Source organism: Sarcophilus harrisii, chromosome 1 (assembly GCF_902635505.1).
Source record: "Sarcophilus harrisii chromosome 1, mSarHar1.11, whole genome shotgun sequence".
NCBI lineage: Eukaryota > Metazoa > Chordata > Mammalia > Dasyuromorphia > Dasyuridae > Sarcophilus > Sarcophilus harrisii.
Window position 1 is genome coordinate 690,872,878 of NC_045426.1, and position 26,526 is coordinate 690,899,403.

Below are 26,526 nucleotides of genomic sequence, written 5' to 3' on the forward strand. Positions count from 1 at the left end.
TCTGACAAATCAATAAAAGGAAAGAAATTCATATAATATCACATATATAATTTCATATCATATATGATATATGAAATATTATATAATATCAAGAAAACTTAAGGGGTTGTTTAGTTCTCCTCATGGAAGAGATTTTTTAAAAAGAAACAAAAATGAAAACAAACAAATAGAAAAACACTAAGGATTAGAGAAGGGAAATTACTTCTTTAAGATCACAAGACCCAGGATTCCAATATAGCTCATTTCATTTCAAATCCAAAATACTTCCACTCTATCACCCCACTTCTGTCAATACATTCATAAAAGCAAAGGTTTTCAAACAAAAGGTAAGTGTAGTCCTGCTCTCCTCTGTCTTGCTCTGGCTAGAACTTTGGACTTGGATTTAAGTGGATCTGGATTCAAATTCTACCTCTAATCTTTAGAACACAGGGATTAAATGAGCCAGCCTCTGGTAGGTACTATTTTTATCCCCATTTTACAGATGAGGAAACCGAGGCAAATAGGAGTTAAGGGATTTTCTCAGCTAAGTATCTGAGGCCAGATTTGAATTCAGGTTTTCCTGGTTTGAGGTCACCCCATTAATCAGTTTACCAGTTAGCTCCCTCCCCAAGGCAGCTCCCCAAGAAGAGGAAGTGGTTCCGGGGTGAAAAGGATGTTTTTCTAAAATCTTAGTCAATGATCTACCCATCTGCAGAGGGCATCCTTGATGAAGATGGAGGAAAAGTTCCAGAGCAGAGCATAGCTCTCTAGTTACACAATGGCCAGCATGTTAACCTTTCTGGGTCTCAGTTTCCTTGTCTGTAAAATGAGGGGGGTCAGCCTGCGTGGTCTCTAAGCTGTCTCTTCCAGAGTGTGAATGGCAGCTCCAGCTCCAGAATTCTTCCCACCATATTGCACTTACTCTAGAGAGTTTTCCAGCTGCTCCTTTCTCCCTAACCTCTCTGTTTGTTTTTTTTTTTTCTTAATTGGATCTGGAAGTCTTCCAGGGGCCAGGGCCAAGTGTCCTTTCTGCTTAAGAGGAGGAGCTGAAGGTCTAAACTCCAGCAGGACGTTTGAATCAGGTTCTAGGGGCCAGCAGCCCGAGGACTGAGTCGGAAGGGAGGGCCAGCGGGAATCAGTTTGCAGTGAGGTAAGCCAAGGCCTGGGCCTCCCTGGGACGATTGGGAAGAAGCTTGAGGGCTTCTCTGCTGTTTTTATCTCTAGCTCCAGAGTTTAACCCAGTGTTTGGTACATAGTAAACACTGAATAAATGACTGCCCGATAGTCACCTGACTTCTAGAGAGCAAATGAAAAGATTGGGGGAGAAGCTTGGCTACCCAGAGGATATCAGAGAATTTATTTTATGATTAATTTATTATCACCAAAAATTTTATCATTTATAATTAATTAATTATGATCTGTGATTTCTAGAAAACAATAGATCTCTTCACTGGCGATGGGGAAGCTGGGAAAAGTGATTCTGGGGAGATGAGGGAAGCTTTGGGCCCGAGTTTGGGGCAGGAACTATCCCCTTTCCCCCTCCGTGAGACAGCTGCCATTTGGAGGTTTATTTTTAGAAAGGAGCTCCATCCCTGGTATTCACTGGAAATAAGTCTTTATTTTTCACCCCTATTTTGTGGGACTTGGAAAAACAGGGAGACCAGGGAAGTGGGGGCCAGTTCGAAGCCTTCTGCTCAGTCTTTTTTCCATCCAAAAAGCTGGGAGAGAGTAAGAGGCAGATGGTTCTGGTATCCACAAGTGTACCCCATAGAATGGTCTATGATTTAATCGATCCTTTATTGGGATAAATGCTAATGACTCTCTCCTAACTCTATAGTCAGTCTTTCTCTGTGCTTTGGTTTCCTTTTTTTTTTTTAAATAAAAGATAAGGGTTTGGACCTGATTACCAACTCTATGAAATATTAAACTGACCTCTGGATGAACCTGTATTTTAGTTCCTGCCTGTATTTTACACATTTTAGAATCTTTTTTTGGTCATTACTACTCTGGAGCGAGGAAGGTGAAATGCTCTTATCTTCATTTTATCGGGTCTCCTAGGAGCTAAGTGACCAAAGGTCTGAGGCAACCAGAGTTCCACAGGTTTGCTAGGGCTCAGACTGGGAACTTCTGTCAGGGCTTTGTTCTTTCACCGTATTTTAGGAGACAGTGAAGTGAGCTCTCAGGGGCCTGGATTCAAATTCTGTTTCTGGGGCTTACTGATTTTTTTCCCCCTCCCAGTCATTTCAGTTTTGTCCAATCTCATTTGTTTGTTTGTTTGTTTGTTTTTTGCAAAGATAGTGCTATGGTTTGCCATTTACTTCTCTAGCTTATTTTGCAGATGGGAAAACTGAGGCAAACAGGGTTACACAGTTAAAAAGTATTTGAGGCAGGAACAGCTAGTTGGGGCAGTGAATAGAGCAGCAACTTTGAAGTCAGGAGGACCTGAGTTCAAATCTGGCTTCAGATACGTAACACTTTCTAGCTGTGTGACCCTGGACAAGTCACTTAATTCCAATTGCCTCAGGAAAAAAAAGTATTAAAAAAAGTATTTGAGGATGGATTTGAAATCAGGAAGAGGAGCCTTTCTGACTCCAAGTCCATAATTCTAGCCACTGTGCCACATAGCTGCCCCTTGAAGCTTACTACTTATTAGTAATTTTAGAACTAGATCTTTATCTCTCTGGGTCTCAGTTTCCTGATCTGTAAAATGAGTGAGGTTGGACTAGATAGCCTCTGACTGTGAATCTCTGAGTCTGTGACCTGACTTCCTCCTATGCCCTCCAGCTGTTGATTGAGATAGCCCTCTGTCTCTGAATCTGTGATCCAATCTAAAGGGCACCTCATGCTGAAACCTGGCAAACTCACCTGAGGAAAGTCTCTGAGAAGCAATAAGGGACAGGGGGAATGAGAACATCAGGGTCAGCTTCTCAACTCTGCCATGTACTCAACCCCACAAACAGGGAGAGCCTCTTTTCTCCGGCCATAAAACAGGGAGAGGGGCTGAACCTGTGATTCCATTGGCAGAGGTAAATCTACGAGTACTGTTAGGGGTCTTCTTTGGAGCGCTTACCCCGGGCCATGTTTCAGAGATAGGACTTGAACTCAGGTCTTTGGAGCTTTTTAAAGAGACTGGATCTTTCACCCATTATAATATATATATATATATATATATATATATATATATATATATATACACCCACACATACATACACATATACACACACATATATGGTACTGCTCCATCAGTTTAAAAAATATGATTGTAGATGGTTATCTTTTATTTTGATCAGGGATTTCCTTCTGTCATTCAGAAATTCTAATATTGTTGTTAACTCCCAAGTGAATTTTGAGTTTTGTTAACTGAAAAGGCGTGGAGGATCATGGGAGCAAATTTCAGAACTAGAAAGGACTTCATTGGTCAACTAATCCAACTCCTTTGTGGGGAGGATACAAAGACATAAATGAACCAATAGTTACTCCCTCACAAGCAATGAGGGAGACTATATATCTATATATATATATATATATATCTATATCCATAAAATGCAAAATCAATACAAGACTGTTTAGGAGGGAGGGAGGGCATTAGCACTCTAGGAGGGGGAAGTTAGGAAAGACTTTGTATTAAATGATTGAAATGATCTTGAAACAATTCCAAGAGTCGGAGTAGAAAGAAAGGGCACTCTAGGCACGGGGAAAGGCCTTTGCAAAGGCATGGAGGTTAGAGATGGAATGTGTTCTATCAGGGACAGAAACAAGGTCAAGCTGGCTACACCACAGACTGTGTGGAGGGGGGGGGAAGGTATACATTTATCTACTGCAAGATAGGAAGAGGCCAGCTTGTGTGAAATATTAAATGCCAAACAGGTTTTTATATTTATTTTTTTTTAAATAATTATAACTTTTTATTGACAGAACATACAGGTTTTTATATTTAATATTAACCAATAGCCTGCTTATTGAATTGATGATGATTCTTTTCACCACTGGCTGGTAGCCTGTGGTGTTTGATGAGTTGGGGGGAAGAGATGCGCTCTATTGACATCAACCCTTTTTTTCTGAGGTTAATTGAGAATAATATAGCCTAACATTTACATAGGGCTTCTTTTCAGAAAATGCTTTATAATCATATCAATGATCCTAGGTGGTAGGTGCCATTTTCCAGATAAGGAAACTGAGGCAAACAGAGTGAAGTGACTTATCTTTGGTCACACAACTAGAAAGTATCTGAGACTGGACCTGAAATCCTGTGTTCCTGACTCTAGGTCCAGTACTCTGTCCACTATGCCTCCTAACTTCCTCGTGACTGATAATTTTGTCATTCAGTTATTTCAGTCATATCTGCCTGTTTGTGACTCCACTTGGAGGTTTTTTAGTAAACATATTGGAATAGTTTGCCATTTACTTCTCCAAACTAACAAAAATAAATAACTTAATTTTTATTTAGTACATACTATGTGCCAGGCACTATGCTAAGAGCTTATATATAGTGCCTACTGTGGTTCAAACATTATGCTAAAAATGCCCAGTGTGTGTCAGGAACTATGCTAAGAGCTTATATATAATGCCTACTGTGTGTCAGACATTATGCTAAGAGTGCCCACTGTGTGTCAGGAACTATGCTAAGAGCTTATATATAGTGCCTACTGTGTGTCAGACTTTATGCTAAGAGTGCCCACTGTGTGTCAGGAACTATGCTAAGAGCTTATATATAATGCCTACTGTGTGTCAGACACTATGCTAAGAGTGCCTACTGTGTGTCAGGCTCTATGTTAAGAGCTTATGTATATATCACATATTGTATGCCAGACATGATGCTAAGAACATATATATATATATATCTATATATCTATATCTATATATATATATATCTAACCTATTGCATGCAAGACCCTATGGTAAGAGTTTTATAAATACTATTTCTTTAAATTAAAAAAAAATAGCCTTTTATTTTCCAAAACGTGCAAGGATAGTTGTCAACATTCACCCTGGCAAAACCTTGTGTTGCACATTTTTCTCCCTCCCTTCCCCCAGAGCAGGGAGACAGACAGCAGTATCCAGTGTGGTTAAAGATGTGCAATTCTTCTGAACATACCCGAATACTATTTCGTGTGAGTCTCCCACGAAGCCTGTGAAGGAGGTGCTATGATTGTCTCCATTTTACAGATGAGGAAACAGAGGCACAGGGAGAGGTTAAGCCCAGTATCACACAAGCCCAGCACTGCGTTCCCTCCCCTCCGTCCTTCTGACGTGCTGTTAGGTCCCTTAGAACACAATGAGATGAACAAGAAAATTGACTGGAGAGCAAAAGCTGCCTCTTGGGCGACCTTCTGACATGCACCCGACCGTTGGCCGGGAAGCCCTGTGACGGGGATTCTGGGAGGGCCGAAGGACGGAAGGGAGCTTAGGAACCGTCTGGTCCAACGCGGTCATTTGTAGACAGAGAGTGGGGCTCCGGACGCTTCACTGACTTGCCCCCGGTCACACAGGTGGTCAGCTGAAGAGCTGGGATGGGGAGGGGGCTGTTTTCAATCTGAAATACCCAAGGTCATCTCCCCCTGCAAGTAAACAAGGTCAAACTCCAAGGAGCTGGAACTGACCGGTTTGGACCAGAGGCCAGCCTGTGCAGCGGTTCCTGTTTGGCCCCGGTTCTCCTCCCTGGGGACCACAGCCTGTCCTCCTGGGCACTTACAGCTTGCCTTGGAGGTCAAATGTCTAGGAGATGCGGGGCTCCATCCAGTGGTCGACTGGGCATACTGCAATGGAGGGGCTGGGGGCTGGGAATTCCTGGGACCTGTAAAAGGGAGCCTTCCTGGTCATCGTGGTATGGGGAGGGGCCTTAGAACAAGGGATGTCAGAACTGGGAGGGAGCTTGGACAGAGGACGCCAGAGCTGGGAGGGGGACTTAGAACAGGGGATGTCAGGGCTGGGAGGGGCCTTAGAATATGGAATATCAGAGCTGGGAGGGGATTTAGAAGAGGGAATATTAGAGATGGGGGAGCCTTTAGAAGCACATTAATAAAGAACTTATTACTTAACTGAAACTCAGAAGAGAGAAACTCCCCAAGTTTGTTAGGGTTTGTTAGGGGCAGATATTGTTCTCCAGTTGTTCTGGAGATCATGAAGTTCAAGGGGATGGGTGGATGAGAAATGACCCGTTGGCTTCTTGGGACATAGGGGTAACTCCGCCTTCAGGATGGTTTCAGGTCAGGAAGGACAGAACTGGGACTTCGGGTCCTGTTTGATCACATTCCTCTGAGCTCAGGGGTCAGGATGGTGAGGATGGTAACTCCTCAAGACGAGAAAGTTGGAAGAAAAGAAGTCAATTCACATCAATTCAATAAATATATTAAGCACCTACTATGTGCTAGATACTGTGCTTAGTGCTGGGGACACAAAAAAGGGAAAAGACATTTCCTGTCCTCAGAGAGTCCCGAGTTCTACATCAATTAATAAGTCATTGATCATAATCAATAAATCAATATTTATTAAGCATCTACTTTGTCTGTGTCAGGCACTGGGCTCAGCACTGGGGATACCAGAAGTGGCAAAAGCCTCTGCCTTTTAGAAGATCACAATCTAATGTCAGAAAATCTAGGATCGAATCTTGCTTCGGTTTACTTGCTGAGTGACCTGTGGCTTCCATTTTCTCGAGATTTTGACTAGCAAGCTCGGCATCTTTCTGTGACTTTCCCTTTTTTCTCCTCCATCTCTTCAAATCTGTAGCTCAGACAAGAACCCTGCAGGCTCCCAAAGAGGATTGTTTTCGCACAGATTTTGTTTGACACCTTTTGTTGACCTGACAATTATACAAACAACCCCTCCCCAAAGTAAACTCCCTGAAAACAGCCAACCAAACCCATCTAAAAGAGGATTTCTGAGGGACGGAGAGCACAAATCCATTTCCTTTTTTATGGTTTTCCCATCATCAGGAGGAAGGATGCTCTTTAATTGAAAGGTGTCAGTGCTGTATAATGTCTTGACCTGAGTTTTGGTACCCTTTGGGACAGTAACATCTGTAGTTATCTTTGTAATTATTGTAGACATCTTCATAGTTATTCTGTTTGTGTTTTCCTGTTTCTGATTTCTTCCTCTTCTCTGAATCAGTTCACATAAATCTTCTCACTCTTCTCAGAATTCTTCATATACCACATTTCCTGTGAGTGAGAGGATTTATGTGAACTGATTCAGAGAAGAGAAAGAAATCAGAAACAGGAAAACACAAACAGAATAATCATAAATTATAGACTCACATTTCCAAAATGATGGCTGCTCTCCTCACTCAGGGCTGTTAACACATCCTCCCTGTTTTGAGCCCAAAGGAGAGGGCCGGCATTTGGAGTGATTAAACTATTGAGTTCAAATCATGCTTTTCATAACTACCAGCTCTTTAACCATAGTCAACTCATTTAACCGCATTAAATCTCAGTTTCTTCCTCTGTAAAATGAAAGGATTAGATGACTTATAAAGTCCCTTCAATATCTACAAAAGGAGAAAGAAATTATAAAAAGAATAGGGAGACTTTGCTCATTATTCTTTTTACAGTTTCTCCTTTTCTCTATATCTACGAGGAAGGACTCCCCTCCATTTTTTTCTTTCCCCTTTACTTCATCTTATGAGGTTTTTTTTGACTGAAGTTTTTTTTATTTTCAAAACATATATAAGGATAATTTTTCAATGTTGGCCCTTGGAAAACCTTGTGTTCTAATTTCCCCTCCCACTTCCCTAATGGGATGTAATCCAATATGTGTTAAATATGGTAAAATATATGTTAAATCCAATATAGACATACATATTTACACAATTATCTTGCTGGTGTTTCTATTGGGCCTATATCCCAAAGAGAGTGTAAAGGAAGGAAAAGGACCCACATGTGCAAAGGTCTTTGTGGCAGCCCTTTTTGTAGTGGCTAGAAACTGGAAACTGAAGGTATGCCCATCAATTGGGGATATGGCCGAATAAATTATGGTATATGAATGTTATAGAATATTTTTGTTCTGTAAGAAATGATCAGGAGGATGATTTCGGAAAGGCCTGGAGAGACTTACATATACTGATGCTGAGTCAAGTGAGCAGGACCAAGAGATCATTGTACACGACAACAAGAAGACTATACGATAATCAATTCTGATGGATGTGGCTCTCTTCATCAATGAGGTGATTCAGGTCAGTTCGAATGATCTTGTGATGAAGAGAGCCATATGCACCCAGAGAGAGGACTGTGGGAACTGAATTTAGATCACCATATAATATTCTCACTCTTTTTGTTGTTGTTCACTTGCATTTTGTTTTCTTTCTCATTTACTTTCTTTTTTTGATCTATTTTTTCTTGTGCAGCAAGAGAATTGTATAAATCTGTTTATATATATTGGATTTAATATATATATTTTAATTTGTTTAACATATATTGGATTGCTTGCCATCTAGATGAGAAAGTTGGTGGAAGGAAGAGAAAATGTGAAACACAAGGCTATGCAAAGGTCAATGTTGTCAAATTATCCATGTATATGTTTTGAAAATAAAAAGCTTTAAAAATAAGAAAAAAATTATCTTGTTGCACAAGAAAAATCAGATCAGAAAGGAAAAATGAGAAAAAAAATAAAATTCAAACAAATCACAACAAAAAGAGTAAAAATGCTATGTTGTGATCCACTCTTAATTCCCACAATCCTTTTCCTGGATATAGGTGGCTCTCATCATCACAAAACCATTGGAACTGGCCTGAATCATTTCATCATTGAAAAGAGCCACGTTCATCAGAATTGATCATCATATAATTTATTGTTGCCATGCACAATGATCTCCTAGTTCTGCTCACTTCACTCAGCATCACTTCATGTAAGTCTCTCCAGGCGTCTCTGAAATCATCCTGCTCATCTTTTCTTATAGAACAATAATGTTCCATAACAATCACGTACCATAACTTACTTAGCCGTTCTCCAACTGATGGGCATCCACTCAGTCTCCAGTTTCTTGACACTACAAAAAGGGCTGCCACAAACATTTTTGCACATGTGGGTCCCTTTCCCTCCTTTAAGATCTCTTTGGGATATAAGCTCAGTAGAAACACTGCTGGGTCAACTGCAGTTTGATAGACCTTTGGACGTAGTTCCAAATTTCTCTCCAGAATGGTTGGATCAATCACAACTCCACCAATAATGTATCAGTGTCCCAGTTCTCCCACATCACATCCAACATTCATCACTATCTTTTCCTGTTATCTTAGCCAATCTGAAAAGTGTGTAGTGGTACCTTTGTGAAGTCTTTTAGTTGTGTTGGACACTGTGCTAAGTTTTACAATTATTATTATCCCATTTGATCCTCGCAACAACTCTGGGAGTTGCGCTACTTTATTCCCATTTTACAGAGCAGGAAATTGAGGCAAATCAAAGTTAGATGACTCACACAGGCTCCCACAACTAGTGTTTGAGACTGAGACTGAACTTGGATCTCTCCAAGACTCCAGTCCTGTTGCTCTGTGCTCTATGGTGCCACCTAGTGGCCTCTAAAACCCGTACCGTTATCCCTTATATATTTCTACTTTTCCCATGGGTTTCCATGTTTTCATGTCAGCATAAGAAATTAAATGGGAATTTTGGGGGAGTTTCATGGAAACCACAGATACACTTAAAGCCCAGAAGATGACATAGAGTCTACAACCAAATACTCAACCCAAATTTTACAGGAAGGTGCTGTAAATACCCCATAAAAGAAAATGAAAAAATTCAGGCTTCTCTGATATGAAGGGAGGATCAAAAAATTGTACGTGAATTGAATTTCCCAGAATGCAGGGCTATGTGCCTCCAACCCCTGAGATATGAAAGGGATAACTAATTGCATAAACTGTTCTCGTTTTACTTACTTTACATTGAATCAGTTCGTATCCATCTTCCTCTGAAACTATTTCATGATTTGTTATGAATTAATAAGTAACAGTAATAGTAGTAGTAGCAGCTAGCATGTATATTGTACATTAAGGGGAGAATACAGAAACTCTCTTATTTTATCTTCACAATAATCTTGGGAGGTAGGGGCTATTATTAGTCTGATTTTACATGAAGATGTAAATTCTTCCATTTAAATGAGGAAATTGAGATACAGGGGAGTTAAATAACTTTCCCAGGTTCATATAGTTAGTGTCCAAGCCTTGGATTTGAACTTCCTGATTACAAAGTATCTGAAGCGACGTCTTCCCCTGTAAGTGGATACTTCTTTGGTCTCTATTTTGGGAACTGCTATGAAAAGAGTTGCTATAAATGTTTTTGTCCATAGGGGTAATTTTTCTTTCTTTCTTTGATCTCTTTAGGGATAGGAACCTAGAAATGGTATAGTTGGGTCACAGTTTAGCGATTTTTTTAGTCACTTTTTTAGTGACTTTTCCAAATTATTTTCCAGACCATCTGGATCAATTCACAGATCGACCAACAATATATTCATGTATATCAATGTATCTGTTTTCCCTTAGCCCTCTGTTATCTTCATTTGTCATTTTTTGGCCACATTTGTCAGTCTGCCAAGTACAAAGTGTAACCTTAGAGTTACTTTAATCAGCATTTCTCTAATTATTAGTGACTTGGAGCATTTTCTCATATGACTTGATAACTTCATTTTTTGTCTTTTGAAAACTGCCTTTTGATAGATATCCTTTGTCTTCTTATCAGTTGGGGGATGCCTTTTGTTTTAAGTGTGAGCTGATGTTTATATATCTTAGACATGAGACCTTCATCAGAGAAAGTTACTGTAAAGCTTCCCCCCAGTTATCTGTTCTCCTAATTTTAACTGCATTAGATTTGCTTGTGCAAAATCTTTTCAATTTCACATAATCCAAACCATCCATTTAATTTGCTAGGAACCTCTCTGTTGCCCGTTTGGTCATGAATTATTCCCCTATCCAAAGATCTAAAAAGTTAATTTTGCCCTTGCTCTTCCAATGTACTGATGACGACATTTTAAATCGTCTAAGTCATGTATCCATTTGAAGTTTCTCTTGGTATCCGCTATGAGATGTTGGTTTAAAGCCAGTTTCTATCAGATTGCTTCTTTCCAGTTTTCCCAGCAGTTTTTGTCTGATTGTGAGTCTCTACCCCAGTAACGGGGGTCTTTGGGTGACTGAAAATTACGCTGCTGTATCTGCTTGCTTCTGCGTGGTGTGACCCTGATCTGTTCCAGGGATCACTATTTTTAATCAGTTCCGAATTGTGAGACGATGATTTCTTTGTGGTGTAGTTTGAGAGATAGAACATCTAGGACCCCTTCTTTGTGGGAGCTGGTTCCTTCTCTTCCTTGGTCTGGGTTCTTGGCTCCTGGTGTTGATGGGGGATGGGAGACCTTGCTTCTGGGCCATTCAGATCTCTGAGCAGAAGAGGCCACATAGGGGCTGAGGCTGTGCTTGAGTCACAGGGGAGGGACCAAGGCTGTGGGAGAGGGAGCTGAGATCTGGAGTCTGTGGGAAGCAAATAATAAGAATTGGTCTACGGCTCCCCCTGAAATGGGAAGGCAGCCCAGGGAGGCGGATCAGGAGACTTGGGACTGAAGAGGTCCAGGAGGAAGTCTCTTAGGGACCCCAGGACCCTGTATTTTTCCTGACCCCTGCAGTGATTGCTGTGCAGAGCGGTCAGTCCTTTATCCCCCAAAATTCTTTCTTAACGTGTCCTTCTTCCCTCTCTCGCATCCCTTCCCTGTTGTTGTCTTCTTTTGAACTCTCTTCTTCCCCTCCCCCTCTGTCTTTTTTTTCTCTGTCTCTCTTTTTCTGTCTCTGGCTGTAGCTATCTCTTTCTCTATCCCTGTGTCTATCTGCATCTGTCTCTCTCCCTCTCTCCTTATTTCTCTTTCTATCTCTCTGTCTCTATCTCTCTCCTCCTCCCTCCCTCTCTTCTCTGTCTTTCTCTTTCTTTCTGTTTCTCTTTAACTCTATTTCTCTCTGTGTGTCTGTCTGTCTTTCTCTGTCTGCCCTTTTTCTGTATCTCTCTGTCTTTTTACCTTTATTTCTCTTTGTCTCTCTCCCTCTCTCCTCCTTTCTCTTTCTATCTCTCTGATTTTTTTCTCTCTTTTTCTTTTTCTGTCTCTTTTTACCTCTATTTCTCTCTCTGTCTCTGTCTGTCTCTCTGTTTTGGTCTGCCTTTGTCTCCTTTTCTCTTTTTCTGTATCTCTTTGTCGTTTTACCATTATTTCTCTTTGTCTCTGTCTCTTTTGTATCTTCACCTGTCTCTCTTCTTGCTCTCTATCTCTCTGATTTCTTGCTTCTAATATCAAATCATCTTTTTCATTTCTTCTTGTCCTCTACTCTTAGATCAGAGACACTGGCACAGGGACTAGACCCGTGATTTCATGGGTGTAGGGAACTCTTAGATGAGGAACTTCCTTTGCCAATGTAAGCTGGCTCTTTCTCTGAATCTTACAGTCTTATACTCTTGGAGAGTTTCCTAGAGCAGTGAAAGGTTAAATGATTTGCCCAGAATCACATGGCCAGTATGCTGAAAGGCTGAACTGGAAACCAAGTCTTCCTGGCTTAATTAGAGGCCAGTTCTTGGAAGGAACTTTGAGAATCATTCACTCCAATGCTCTCAGTTTTAAAAGGAGGAAATTAAGATCTAGAGAAAGAAAGTGGCCCAGGGACACACAGGTAATAATCAACAAATCTAAGATTTAAACTGTCTCTGGTGCAGTTTTGCTCCAGTCTTGACTCCATTATCCTGTTCCCTGGTTTCTATTTCTTTATTTTTTCCTGCATTCTTCTATGCTCTTTCTCTTGACTTTTCTGTTTTGCTTCTCCTGATTTTTCATGTAAAATCAGAAGATCCTAGAGCTGGAATAGAACTTGGTAGTCTTCCATCCATATTTTACAGGGAAGGAAACTGAGATCAGAGAGAGGGGGTGCTCTGGCCAAGGTCACCCAAGCAGTAAGTGGCTGCATTGTGATTAGAAAGATCCTGAAATGGGCTGAGCCAGGGACATTCTTTTTGTTGTTCATTGGTCCCTGCCTGGTGTTGGGGGTTTCCCTCTTGGTTGACATTTTTTTGCTGGTCAGGTTTTATAGGTAAGGCTCCATGATGGATGGTTCTCAAAAAAAAGGTCTGGAGGAACAGAAGAAGCACCTCCACATTGTCACTCCTCTCCTGGAAAGCTGGACACTTTCCCTGGCTGCAGGTACCACTGTCTTTCTAAAGCTAGAGAATATCCAGCCTACCGGCTCCTTCAAGATCAGGGGCATAGGACACTTCTGCCAGGAGGTGAGAGTGGGTGTGCTGGAGGGTGGGGCACATTTTAAGATGTCTAGGCAGGAAGGGAGAAGTAAAGATTGTGGGGGGAGAGGAGAAAGATGCTTGACATCAAGGGATGTGGGAAGGATGCCTGCTTGGGTGGATAATTGGGAGGGGGTGTTTAGAGCTTCTCTTGGCTGAGACTCTCATCCCAAAGGTGAACTGACTTGGGGCAGAAGGACTGTGATGTCCCTTAGGATCTGGTTCCCAAGCAGGCTGGGAACTAGGATTAGGAAGCTGTGTGAAAGTATGGAATGTCTAGGGATCTAGATCAGGGTCACTTCTCCCCCAGGAAAGAGCAGAGAGGTCAGATTCCTTTTAAGTTCTTCCAGTTCTCTTCTCTACCCCTGCTAATGCCACACTAGACAATGAGAGGACTTTGGTGTAAATCTCAGCCCAGTCACATAATCCTTGTGTGATTCTGGACAAGTCATTTCACCTTTATTGGTCTCAGTTTTTTTTTTTTAAATATAAAATGGTGGAGGTGAGAAAGATGATCTCTAGACTGATGACTCTTTAAGTACTACCTACATGACACTGAATAAGTCACTTTATCTCTTTAGGTCTCAGTTTCCCATTTCTCCAATTGTCAAATAAAGGAGTTAGACTCAGTGATCTCTAAGGTGCTTTGTAGCTTAAAGCCTATGATACTACATTCCCTTTCTTCCCTTGTGTTCCCTGGGAGACTAGGGATCATTTATGGGAGACCATTTTAATCTACGTCTTTAAGGCTTAAAATGATGCTCTCATGCATATGGAGGGAGGAAGGTGGTAAAAAATGAATGGGTGTTCCCATGTATACAAAATTATACTTCTCTGATTTGCAAGAAAGAGGCCTATGGCTCTATAGTAGACTTGGGTGATGTGTTAGTTTTGCCTGATTTTTCATTTTTTTTCTTTTTCTTTTCTTTTTTTTTGGCATAAGGGATGGCTCCTTGAGTAAAGAAATGGGAAGGGATATATTAAAAAAATAAAGGTAATATAAAAGCAAAAGATAGAATTTTTAAAAACCTCAGTATGTATAATTGAATTCTTCATGGGCCCATATCTGTGTATGGCTGAAAAAATCAGTATCTCATATAAAAATTCTACAGGGTTCTACATCATTGTACATATTCTCTGACAAATAAGACATGTCTGGTTCTTCCTCTCTTCTTTCCACAGGTGGCTAAGAAAGGTTGCAAACACTTCGTGTGTTCCTCAGGTAAGCCCATCCTTCTTATCTGAATCTTCTTGGGCGTCCTGAGAATGAAGGGATGAGTAAGAAGTGGGGACTCCTACAGTGTCTACAGAACAGGAGTCTGGGGGAAGGAAGGAATACTTTATAGGTTCCTCCTTATTCCTTCAAAGGCTTAGGATAATAGAACTAGAGAAGGAGGGGTTTGTGGATATTTAGACAACTGGCTGGGTTTGAGGGGAAGAGATTGCGGAAAGGGATTGGAGGTAAGCCATTTTGAGGAGAGACTACAGGAAATTGATGGAAAGAGATGTTGAGTTACAAGGATAATTTGGAAAGAGAAGTTAAAGAAAATTAGAGGAAGATCACAAGGTGAACTTGGGTAAGAGAATGGGGAGTAGTTGTGATATTTATTTATTATAAATGATTCAGAGCAATACATATTGTTTATAATTTGTGATTCTTTTGACAATTTTTTAGTCTTATCTTTTGATCACTAACACTGAGGAATGGCTCTTGGTTTTGTTTCATTTGTGTTGATTCCCTACATATCCTGCTAGACAGATCTTTAGCAAAGATATTTGTTGCAAATATTTCCCCCAATTAATAGCTTTTCTTTTTATTCTAGCTACATTGATTTTGTTCATGTTAAAACTTTTCAATTTCATAGTCTATTTTAAAAGCTTGATTTTAGCTTTCATTATCACTTCTCTCCCTTATTTGGTTAAAAATTCTTGGAGGAAGGTCTGAAGAGAGAATTTAGGAAAAAATCTGGAGATTCTAAGAGTAGCATCTCAGAATGGGAAAGAATCTCTGAGGTCATCTCATGCAATCCATCCTTAGCTAAGAATCTCTTCTAACAACATGCTTATCAAGGAGCATTCATACCTATCTTGAAGACCTCTGGCTAGGAGCACATCCCTACTCCCAAAGCAACCCATCCCACTTTTGAATAACTTTTATTCTTAGGAAGTTTTTCCTTACATTGAAATGAAATGTATCTTTCTTGAAATGAATGTATAACTTTCTCTCTTTTATTCTACCTATGTCTATGGTTGAGTAGAATGAATCTAATCTCTTAGAATGTGAGGATTGGGGTTTTTGGGCTTTATTTGTATTCTTGGAGATTAGAATAGTGCCTGGTATATAGTAAGCACTTAATAAATGTTTGCTGACTTTTGATTGACACTTGACATACCTTCAGATTTTGAAGATAGATATCATCCTGCCCCACCTCACAGATCTATTCTTCCTCAAAATAAATATTCTCAGTTCTTCAATTCACTCTTACATAGTATGGTTTCATCATCATCATCATCATCATCATCATCATCATCGTCATCATTATGGGCTTCCTTTTGTGGATGATCTCCAGTTTGTCAATAGTCTTATTCAATAATGTTCAAAACTGAACACAAATACTACAGATATGATCTGGGCAGAGTATAAAAGGATTATTATATCAATTCTGTTTTGGACATTTGGGCTCTTTTATTGTGGTTTAAAAAAGGCTCAGGGGCAGTGGATAGAGCACCAGCCCTGAAGTCAGGAGGACCTGAGTTCAAATTTGACCTCAGACACTTAACACTTCTAGATGTGTGACCCTGAGCAAGTCACTTAACCCCAATTGCCTCAGCAAAACAAAACAAAACAAAACAAAATAACAAAAAAAAAAGAAAGGCTCAGGAGGGCATTTAGAAAGAGGGTTCATGTTCCTCTTGAAACCCTGACACTTAAGATTTTCTCTTCCACCTCATTTCAACCATACATAGAGGTAGATACATTCTTGGTCTTGCCATAACTCACAAATTCCTCTTCCATATTCATAAATTCTGAATTTCCTAATCTGATCATAATCTATTAGTTTCCCCTCCCTCCTTTTGGCTGTTCTTTGACCATAATCCCATAAGCCTTCATTCTCTTCCAGGTTAATGTTCCCACACTAGCTACTCTTCTCCATCCCACATATAACCTCCTCAGTGATCTAGTTCAATCCAACCATAAACTCTCTTCTTGAGTCACTTGTTACCTTATCATATCACCGATTGTGCCCTACCAAGGCTCAGCCTTGCATCACTCCTGACACACACTGTCTTTTCACTCACACATGTGGTGCTGAACGGAGGTGGAGAAGATTATGCAACTGTACTGTGTGTCCTATCAGTTTATATCAAATTTTCTTTAAAATTAAATATTAAATCAACTTGACCCTCACTGTCACTAGACAATCTTTTTATTCCTTTCTAATTAACTCACTATCCCACTCATCATATTAGCTCTTCTCAAATTGATCAGGGCTTCCCTTCCTCCTACCTTGCCTGAGAATCTTGGGTCATATTTTACTGGAAAAAAAATGAGGCCATTACAAGTAAAAACCTACTTTCTATGAGAAACCTTTCACTGTCTGTTAATTTTCACACCTCCTTTCACTGATTCTCTCTATTCAATCATACACATATAACTTCTTTGTGTAAAACTGTTGCACCTTCTGTTTCTCCCATTAGATTGTATGCTCTTTGTGGGAAGGGATATATTTTGCCTTTCTGTGTATCTTCAGTGTTTATAGTGCCTGATACATAGTAGGTGCTTAATAAATGTTTATTAATTATGACGAATAGGAGGAAGCTGGAAGAGAATTGGGAGGAAGAAAATGTGGTACAGTAGGAACTAGGTACTGTTTACATGTTGTGTTTCTCCCATTAGACTGTATGCTCTTTGAAGGAAGGGATTTATATTGCCCAGTGTTAAAGTGCCTGGCACATAGTAGGTGCTTAATAAATGTTTGTAGACTGACTTGACTGATAGATGGAAGATAATTGGGAGGAAGAAAATGTGGTATGGTAGGAGCTGGGTTCATATCCTGATTCTTCTACTAACTACCTGTGTGACCTTGCACAAATCCCAGGTTCTCCCGGTTTCAGATTCTTCATTTGTAAAATGAAGGAGTTGGGCTAAATGATCTCTAAGGTCCATTGTAGCTTGAAATACTGTGATGCTTTGATCCCAGAGTGTCGGGTTGATATGGGGGACAAAACACTGAATACATATGGACCTAATAGCTCCCCTTTGGGAGACATCTTAACTCCCATACTCACCCCCTTTTTAAAAAAGTGTCCTTTACCAAAATGGCAGCTTCCTTCTTAGCTCTCTTCTTCTCCCATATTCTCCTAAGTGCATGCAAATGTCAGAGTAACTATGTATGATCCTTTCCTTGCTTCTGCAGGAGGAAATGCAGGTGTGGCTGCTGCCTATGCCGCCAGAAATCTGGGCATCCCTGCCACCATTGTGTTGCCCAAGGGTGCCCACCCAGCTCTTCTTCGGAGGCTGGAGAGGGAGGGGGCTGAGGTGCAGATGGTGGGAAAGGTAATAGAAGGCTTCTGCAGAACATAGCCCCCCAGGAGGGTGGGAGGGCCTGGGGGCAAACTGACTCTCTCTCCCTGTTATCTCCTCCACCTCTATAGTCTTAGAAATATAATAATGATATTTTATTGGGCTTTTGTATGTAAACAACTTCTGGTAAGGTAACTCCCCAGAGTGTACCTATCTTGTAACCACTAGTCTTAGAGAGTTACCAGAGGTTCCTGAGTCTGTAGGGTCACACAGTCAATATATGTCAAAAATGGGAACTGAAGCCAGGCCATTCTGACCTTCAGTCCCATTTGGTATTCGTGACTCTCTTAGAATTACATTTATTAATAGGACCATAACAAACATTATAATGAATACTGTAATAATGGCCAACATTTCTATACCTGAAGGAACACAAAGTGCTTTACTTCTAATTTCCCTGTTATTTAAGTCCTACAACAACCAGAGCAGGTGAATATTACAAGTGCTACTATACTATATACTATACTGTACTATACTATTACTACATGTAGAATAAATGATCTTCCCATGCCCTCTCTCCATGGTTAATCCTCTCCCTGCTTTGCCCAGTTTTGGGTCCTGAGGCTACAAAGTCATCTTGTCTATCTTTCTGCCTCTAGGCGAGAGAGCACTTCAATTATTCCAATTAAAATGCATCTTTGTATATTTATATTCTTTGTGTATTATATTCTCCCACTGACTTTTTTTTTCTTTCTTTCTTTTTTTTTTTTTTTTTTGGCCAGGGCCACTTTCCAGGGTCAGATTGCACAAAAAGTTCACGACTACTACTAGTATCACACTTATTTCTAAATAACATATGGGTAAAACAGTAATTGTTAGGTGGCATCCTGGATTTAGAACCAAGATCTGATCTTGAATCCTGCCTCAGACACTTCATAGCTGTGTGACCATAGTTCACTTTCCTGGTTCTTCATCTATGAAATGGAGGGGTTCTTTGAAATGGCTTAAATCTCTAAATCTATGATCCTTAAATAATGGAACCTTTTAAAACCCCACTTAATTCATTGAGGTTATAAATTGCAAGACAGTAATTAATCTTCGGTGGTGGATGGAGTTTTCATATAGGAGTCCCTTCACCAAGGAAATTACAGATCTGGGTCTTCCCTCAAATATTATAATTTACAGGGGAAAATAACAGTTTTTTTGTCATTACTTGTAAATTAATGTCATTTAAAAAACAGAAGGGTTTTAAAAGTAATTGATCAAAGGAGCCCCCAAATGTTTTTAAAAAATGCATGAAGGGGATGAACAAGATAAGAGTTCTCTGAACTAATGTTCTCAGGTTTCCACAGTTTTAAACTTTTCTTATTGTCTAATGCTTTAAAATTAGAATGCTTTAACCCCAGTTCTTAATTTCCCTAATATGTTTTTTCTGTTGATCATCTCCAATTTATCCTGTCTGTATTTTGTTTGCACATAGCTGTTAGGATTAGATAGAGCTCCTAGAAGGCAGGGATTATTTTTGTCTTTCTTAGTATACTCCTGAAATCATCAAATTCAAAGTATTAAGTAAATTCTTATTAACTTGACTTGGCTGTAAACTCCCTGAGACTAACAATAAACACTAGGTTGCTTTGTTAAAGGTGTCACATACTTTATCTTGTTTGAGTCTCATAATTGCCCTTTGAGAAAAGTCAGTCAGGGACTGGGAGAAAGCCAGAAGGTTCTGTGGTTTCCTCAGCTTTAGGGTGTTGTTGAGTGAGTAGATAATCCTTAGAGAGTTTTATGGGTCTTCACTTTTAGTATCAGAGTAAACATCTTCCTGAATTCGAGTGCAGCTCTCTATCCAGTGAGTGATACTGTCTTTATCCTCTAGAATAATTAACTTTTATTGATAATTAATCAGTTATTGGATTAATTAAATAATTCCATTGGATGAAGGTAACATGTAAAGAATAAAAAATTCTTATTTCCAATTTACAGATAAGGAAATAGAGGCTCAGAAAACCTAAGTAGGTAAGAAAGTTTAAGCTCATGATCATATAACTTGTATTCGTCAGAGAGAGGTTCAGAACATCCTTCTCCTGCTTCCATGTCCAGTACTGTCCTCACTATACCATGATGCTTTCTATTTAGTCTACAAAGCCTTGAACAGGGCTGGGTGCTGAGTAAATGCTGAGTAAATATTTGTTGAACAAACAAGCAAAACATTTGTCGTTTCAGGAAGGATTGTTCTAGCCAAGTTTTCAAAAAAAGTTACTGACGTTTTCTTTTTGTCACAGGAAAGTTCCTTTTTGTTTGATGTTCAGTTTTTCAGTCGTGTCTGATTCTTTGTGACGTCACTTGGGGTTTATTTGGCAAAGATCCAGGAGTGGTTTGCCATTTTCTTCTCCAGCTCATTTTTACAGATGAGCAAACTGAGGCAAACAGGATTAAATAACTTGCTCGGGGGCACACAGCTTGGAAGTGTCCGAGTCCACATTTGAATTCAGGTCTTCTTAACTTCAAGCCCAGCCCTATATTTGTTTTTTTATATCATTTTCACTTTCCGGAGTCTCTCCCCACTATCTCCTAGAGGACCACCTTCCCCTCCCCTGCCATATATATATATATGTATTTTATTTTATCTTTTTACACATAGATTAACTTTTAAAATGCACATTTCTTTCTTGTTTGTTTTATATTCTTTCTTTTTAAAAATTATATTACAGCTTTTTATTGACCAAATATATGCATGGATAATTTTTCAACATTGACCCTTGTAAAACCTTCTGTTCCATCTTTTCCTTTCCTTCCTTCCACCCCCTCGCCTAGATGGCAGGTAAAATACACATTTCTTTATGAATCATGTTGGGAGAGAAAAATCAGAACAAAAGGGAAAAATCATAAGAGAAAAAAAAAACAGAAAAAAAACTGAATTTAGCATGTGTTGCTCTATATTCAATCTCTATAGTTCTCTTTTTAGATGCAAATGGCATCACTTTTTTTTTCTTTGCTGAGGAAATTGGAACTAAGTGACTTGCCCAGGGTCACACAGCTAGGAAGTATTAAGTTTCTGAGACTGGATTTGAACTCAGGCCTTCCTGACTTCAAGGACAGTGCTTTATCCACTGTGCCATCTAACTGCACCATCTCTCTCTCTCTCTCTTTTTTAAACAAAAAGTAGAAAAGAGGAAAATAAATACCTGTTCGGAAAAACTAACACATCAACCAAATCCAAAAACTATAGGCCATGCTCTGTATCCCTAGTTCTTTTCCTCTGCAAAGAAGGAAGAGAAATAAACTCTTGTAGATTAACTTCTTTGAACCTAAGATTTGTCATTATAACTTCACTCAGTTTTGTTGCTGTTTTTCTTCGTTGTTATTTTTTTCCATCTGTATTTTCTATCATTATCATGGAATTCGTCTACTTGAATTTGCTCACTTCCTTTTGATCATTTCATAAAATTCTTCCCATACTTCTCTGTATTCTTCCTGTTCATTACAGCACAGTAACTAACATTCTATTCCATTCATATACTGTAGGATGATTTAGAAATGGGGGAAAAAAGCTGCTACATTTCTTTCTTTTTTTTCTGACTCTGATGAGTTTTTTTTTTAATTAAAGCTTTTTATTTTTCAAAACATGTGCATGGACAATTCTCCAACATTAGCCTTTGCAAAACCCTCTGTTCCAATTTCCCCCTCCCCTACGCCTTTCTCTAGATGGCAAATAGTCCAATATATGTTAAACATGGTAGAAATATATGTTAAATCCAATATATGTATACATATTTATACAATTATTGTGCCACATGAGGAAAAAAAAGAGAAGCAAAATAAAATGCAAGCAACAAAAAAAGTGAAAATGCTATGTTGTGTACCACACTCAGTTCCCACAGTTCTCTCTCTGGGTTGCTACATGTATTTCTACTTATTTGGGGCCCTAAGTCAATGTAGTGCATATTAGTGGAATAGGAGTGAGAAGAAGCATTTTTGGGACAGAGTCTGAATATCAGTGTCCATGTAAGATAGGATTTCCAAGTGCCTTTAACCACTAGCTCACAGCCCCGTCCCTAGTGTCTCTGTTAAGATCTTTAGACTCTGAAACCCTGACCCAGAAACTACGTTCCCCTTCCCTTCTATGTCTCATTAGCCCTGATGATATGATTAAGTTATAAGACCCCATTCCCTGATTACTTCATATATTTTCCTCCCTCTTGCTGTCTTAGATTCTTTAAAAGCATCTTTTAAAATTCATTGATTCTTTCTATCCATTTTCCTGTAGGTGTGGGATGATGCCAATTTGAAGGCCCAGGAGTTGGTCAAAATGGATGGTTGGGTTGAAGTTCACCCCTTTGACCATCCACTGATCTGGTGACTATGGACTCCTTCCCCCCTCCCAGCTCTGTTCCTTAAACCTCCAACATTTGGGTCCCATTTGGGTCCCATTTGGGTTCGGGAAGTGTCTCATTACTATTCAGATTATCCATGGGGATTCAGACACTTTTCTCCCCTCTTTTTCTCTTTGCCAACATTAAATTGTCCCAAGAAGGGAGATTTGGGCTGGTCACTGAGCCGGTAACTTGAGTGTCAGAGCACCAGGTTATGTTTTTATGGTTCTACTCCTGACTGATAACAAACTTGTGTGTGATCATGAATATGACTCTTGTACCTGGGTCTCAGTTTTCCTTTTGTAAATGAGGAAGGATCACAAAGGTCCTCCTCAGCTCTGATATTCCATATTCTGCCCTGGCATTTTAGAGCTCTATGTTTTTCCTCTTCCTCCTCTTCCTTCTCACTAACATTTTATATCACTTTAAGATTTGCAAAGTGCTTTACAGACATTATCTTACTTGATCCTAACAACAGCTCTCTGAAATAGGAGCTTTTCTTATCTGTTTTAGACTGTAAGTTCCTTGAGGGCAGGAAATGCCTTTCCATTTTTAATGTATGTATTCTCAGTGCCTCATGTTTTACATAATATCTAGTAGCTTAATAACATGTGTTTAATCATGTATATAGAGTAGATGGTTCATAAATCTTTACTGACTCACAGTAGGTGCTTAATAATATGTGCTTAATCAATAATAGATGGTTCATAAATTTTTAGAGATTCACAGTAAATGCTTAATATTATGTGCTTAATGGAGCACATAATAGGTACTTCATAATCCTTATTGACTCACAGTAGGTGCTTAATAATATGTGCTTAATCAAGCCCATAATAGTTCTTCCTAAATTTTTATTGACTCATAATAGGTGTTTAATAATATGTAATCAATCAAGCACATAATAGGTGCTTCATAAATCCTTAATGACTCACAGTAGGTGCTTAATAAGATATGCTTAATCCATAATAGGTGTTTCATAAATCTTTATTGGCTCACAGTAGGTGTTTAATAATATGTGCTTAATCAAACACATAATAGGTGTTTCATAAATCCTTAATGACTCACAGTAGGTGTTTAATAATATGTAATTAATCAAGTACATAATAGGTGCTTCATAAATCCTTAATGACTCACAATAGGTGCTTAATAATATGTGCTTAATCAAACATATAATCATAATAGGTGCTTCATAAATCCTTACTGACTCAGAATAGGTGCTTAATAATATGTGTTTAAGCACATAATAGGTGTTTCATAAATCCTTATTGGCTCACAGTAGTACTTAATATGTGCTTAATCAAACACATAGAAGATATTCATAAAGTTTTGACTAATTGATTTTTATAAATATGGACCCAGAGGCAGACAGAGTGATTTTCCTAGAGTCACAAAGGTAGTAAACATCTGAGGCAGGATTCTGACTCCATCAGATATGCCCTTGGTGGGGTGGTGGTGATGATGGTGATGGGGGCCTTTTTCTTCTTGCTCTTGTCTCTAGGAAAGGCCATGGCAGCATGATTCATGAACTGAAGGAAACTCTGGGGACCCAGCCTGGTGCCATTATCCTCTCTGTAGGGGGTGGGGGCCTCCTGGCTGGTGTTGTGGCGGGATTAAAGGAGGTGGGCTGGCAGGATGTTCCCATCATCGCCATGGAGACCCGAGGAGCTGACTGCTTTAACCAAGCCATCCGGGCTGGGAGACTTGTCACCTTACCTGACATTACTAGGTGGGCATTGTCTGGCTTTCAAGGGGCGTTGTTGATCCCAAAGCATCTCCCAGCTAATGGTCCAGAGTTTTATGCTCCTGAGATTCTCCTTCTCCATATCACAGTCACCCAGTATTATGGGTATCTAGAGCAGGGGAAAAGAATTGTGAGTTCTTGGTGAAATGTTATTGGAGGGTTGGCTTGAGTCTGGGGAGATCTGCGATAATGGGAATGGATGTGTGGAAATGAAGCAATGGGGAATAAAGGGAGCCACCTATATTGGAATAAACCCTGGACTTAACTCAGGAGATCTTGGTTTGAACCTCAGTCCTGTCCCTATGACCTTGGGAAAAATAATTTCCTTTCTTTGGACCATCTTGGGTTTACTCATCCATAAATGGAGAGACCCCGAGACCTTTCAGTTCTAGATCTTTAAGCTTAATTTCAGGTTCCTATGTAAAAGAACAATAAGGTAACTAGCTTAGGTGATGTCTAAGGGCTTCTGGGATCCCGGCTTGGGTAGTGATGACTTAGGACCTCTGAGACCCTGGATTAGGTGGTGATGGCTAGGGGCTTCTGGGACCTAAGGTATTTTCAAAGGATCACAGCAGTGGAACGTCAGAGACTACCCATTCCAACCATCTCATTTCACAGTTAGACCAAGAGCATTAAGGTGACTTGCCTAAGATCACACAGCTAATAAGAGGCAGAGCTGGGTTTTGAAACCCCATGTCGTTGGTCTCCAAACACAACCCTTTCCCACTGTTGTACACATTTTTATGATCTGCGATTTGTGTCTTTCTCACATGTGGAAAGATGATTTCTCTAGTCTTCATTTCTCAGTCTCCATTAGAATTCTTTTTTTTTCTCCCCCCAGCCTGGCCAAATGTTTGGGTGCCAAGACAGTGGCTGTCCGGGCCCTGGAGTGTGTCCGAGAATGCCAGATTATCTCGGAGGTGGTTGACGATAAGGAAGCCATAGAAGCCATCGAACGCTTCCTCGGTGAGTGCAGTGGGGAGGTTTACTTTGCCTGTGGGCAGATGAGGGAGGCGACCATTCAAGTCCATCACCTGAGAGTCTTTGAGAACAGCCCTTTACTCTCAAAATATTTTCCTGCAATTTCCCCCAGACCTGATATTCCACTCTTATCACTTGATCCCTTAGGTTTGGTCTTGCCTTCTCCATATTTGTCCTTCACACCTCAGCCTTTCCAGGAAATAATAATAGCAAGCATTAAATAGTGTTATCCAATTATAACAATTTGATTCTCATAACCTATCTACTACAGGAGGTAGATGCTATTATCCAAATCATTTTCTAGGTGAGGAAACAGACCAACAGGTTAAGTGACTTGCTCAGAGTCTCTCAGCAGATAAGAGTAGGATTTGAATTCAGCTTTGATGATGTGTCTTGTGCATCATCTAACAATTAATATGGACTGTAGCATAAGGGACTATTGAGGAAGGAATGGACTACATGGTACCTTGGGTGGAGTCCTCTTTGGATCTCTCTATCTCACTTCTTTTCCTGCATCCCTCTTCTTGCCCTTGCTGTGGCCACAGATGATGAAAGGATGCTGGTGGAACCAGCCTGTGGGGCTGCGCTAGCCGCCATCTATTCCGGTTGCCTGCGTCGGCTCCAGGCCGAGGGCCGCCTCAGTCCCTCCCTGGGCCCCATAGTGGTCATCGTTTGTGGTGGGAACAGCATTCATCAGGCTGAGCTGAAGGCCCTCCGAGCCCAGCTGGGGAGGAGCTGAGAGGCGGGACCCAGGAGGCTCTAGTTGGGTATGTAAGCCAGACAGGGAAGATGGGGTATTGGCGGGAGGGGGAGGTAGCCTTGAGAGGTTGGAAAATGCTGTTTTCCTTTCAGGATTAAACTCTCCATCTGACTTCCTGACACTGACATGATGCTCTCAGCAAGTACCCCTGGAGAAAGTGACATGTGTAACCCCAACCTCCTCCCAGAAGCCTTCACTAATCACTCCAATCTCCAATACTTGTCTAACTGTTTTCTTCTTCATCTCCTCAACTAGACTCCAAGCAAACATGTGCCTTATATGTTTGCATCAACCATCTCAATCCAGTCTCCCAAGACTAGCACAAGACTAGTCATAGCAGATACTCAATAAAAATGCCTCGGTTTGAATTGAGTTCATAGAATCTTTGAACCCTAGAATTGTAAAGGCCCTTAGAGATCATCAGCTCCAACTACCTTATTTACAAAGAAGGAAAGTGAGTCCCTCCTTGACTGAAAAAACTGTCAGTGACTCCCTATTGTACATCTAATAAAGTATTGTAGTTATTCAGTCGTTTCACTTGTGTCTGACTCTTCATTTGGGATTTCCTTGGCAGAGTAGTTTGCCATTTCCTTCTCTGACTCATTTTACAGATGAGTAAATTGAGGCAAACAGGGTTAAGTGAATGCCCAGGGTCACACAGTTAGTTATTATTACCTGAGACCAGATTTGAACTCAGAAAGTTGAGTTTTCCTAACACCAGGACCAGCATCTTTAGGCACTATGGACTAGTGTCTCCACCAATAACAGATTTTCTCAAATCTGCTATTAAATGCTTCTGCAATTTAGCTACAACCTATCTTTCCAGTTTTATCTCAACCACCCCCATTTCTTATACTCTTGGGGCCAGAAAGCCCTGTTTTTATTATTTATTTATTCCCCCCCCCCCGAGGTACTTGGAGTAAAG

The 26,526-nt window shown here is 40.1% G+C and overlaps 1 protein-coding gene across 4 annotated transcripts; it reads left to right on the forward strand.

Annotated features, from left to right (window-relative positions):
- Nucleotides 1–1,031: 1,031 nt before the first annotated feature.
- On the forward strand, nucleotides 1,032–26,136 carry SDSL (serine dehydratase like). 4 transcript variants are annotated; one of them, XM_023497091.2, is made up of 9 exons: nucleotides 1,032–1,129; nucleotides 13,008–13,209; nucleotides 14,404–14,443; nucleotides 17,640–17,779; nucleotides 22,014–22,102; nucleotides 23,618–23,845; nucleotides 24,702–24,826; nucleotides 25,387–25,608; nucleotides 25,694–26,136. In XM_023497091.2, the coding sequence occupies exons 2-8, from the start codon at nucleotides 13,027–13,029 to the stop codon at nucleotides 25,578–25,580; spliced, it is 999 nt and encodes a 332-aa protein (XP_023352859.1). In that variant the 5' UTR covers nucleotides 1,032–1,129; nucleotides 13,008–13,026; the 3' UTR covers nucleotides 25,581–25,608; nucleotides 25,694–26,136. The 4 variants fall into 4 exon arrangements, with proteins under 4 accessions (XP_023352859.1, XP_023352860.1, XP_003761170.2 ...); XM_023497092.2 differs by lacking the exon at nucleotides 1,032–1,129 and adding an exon at nucleotides 11,372–11,593; XM_003761122.4 differs by lacking the exon at nucleotides 1,032–1,129 and adding an exon at nucleotides 12,179–12,602.
- The last annotated feature ends 390 nt before the right edge of the window (nucleotides 26,137–26,526 follow it).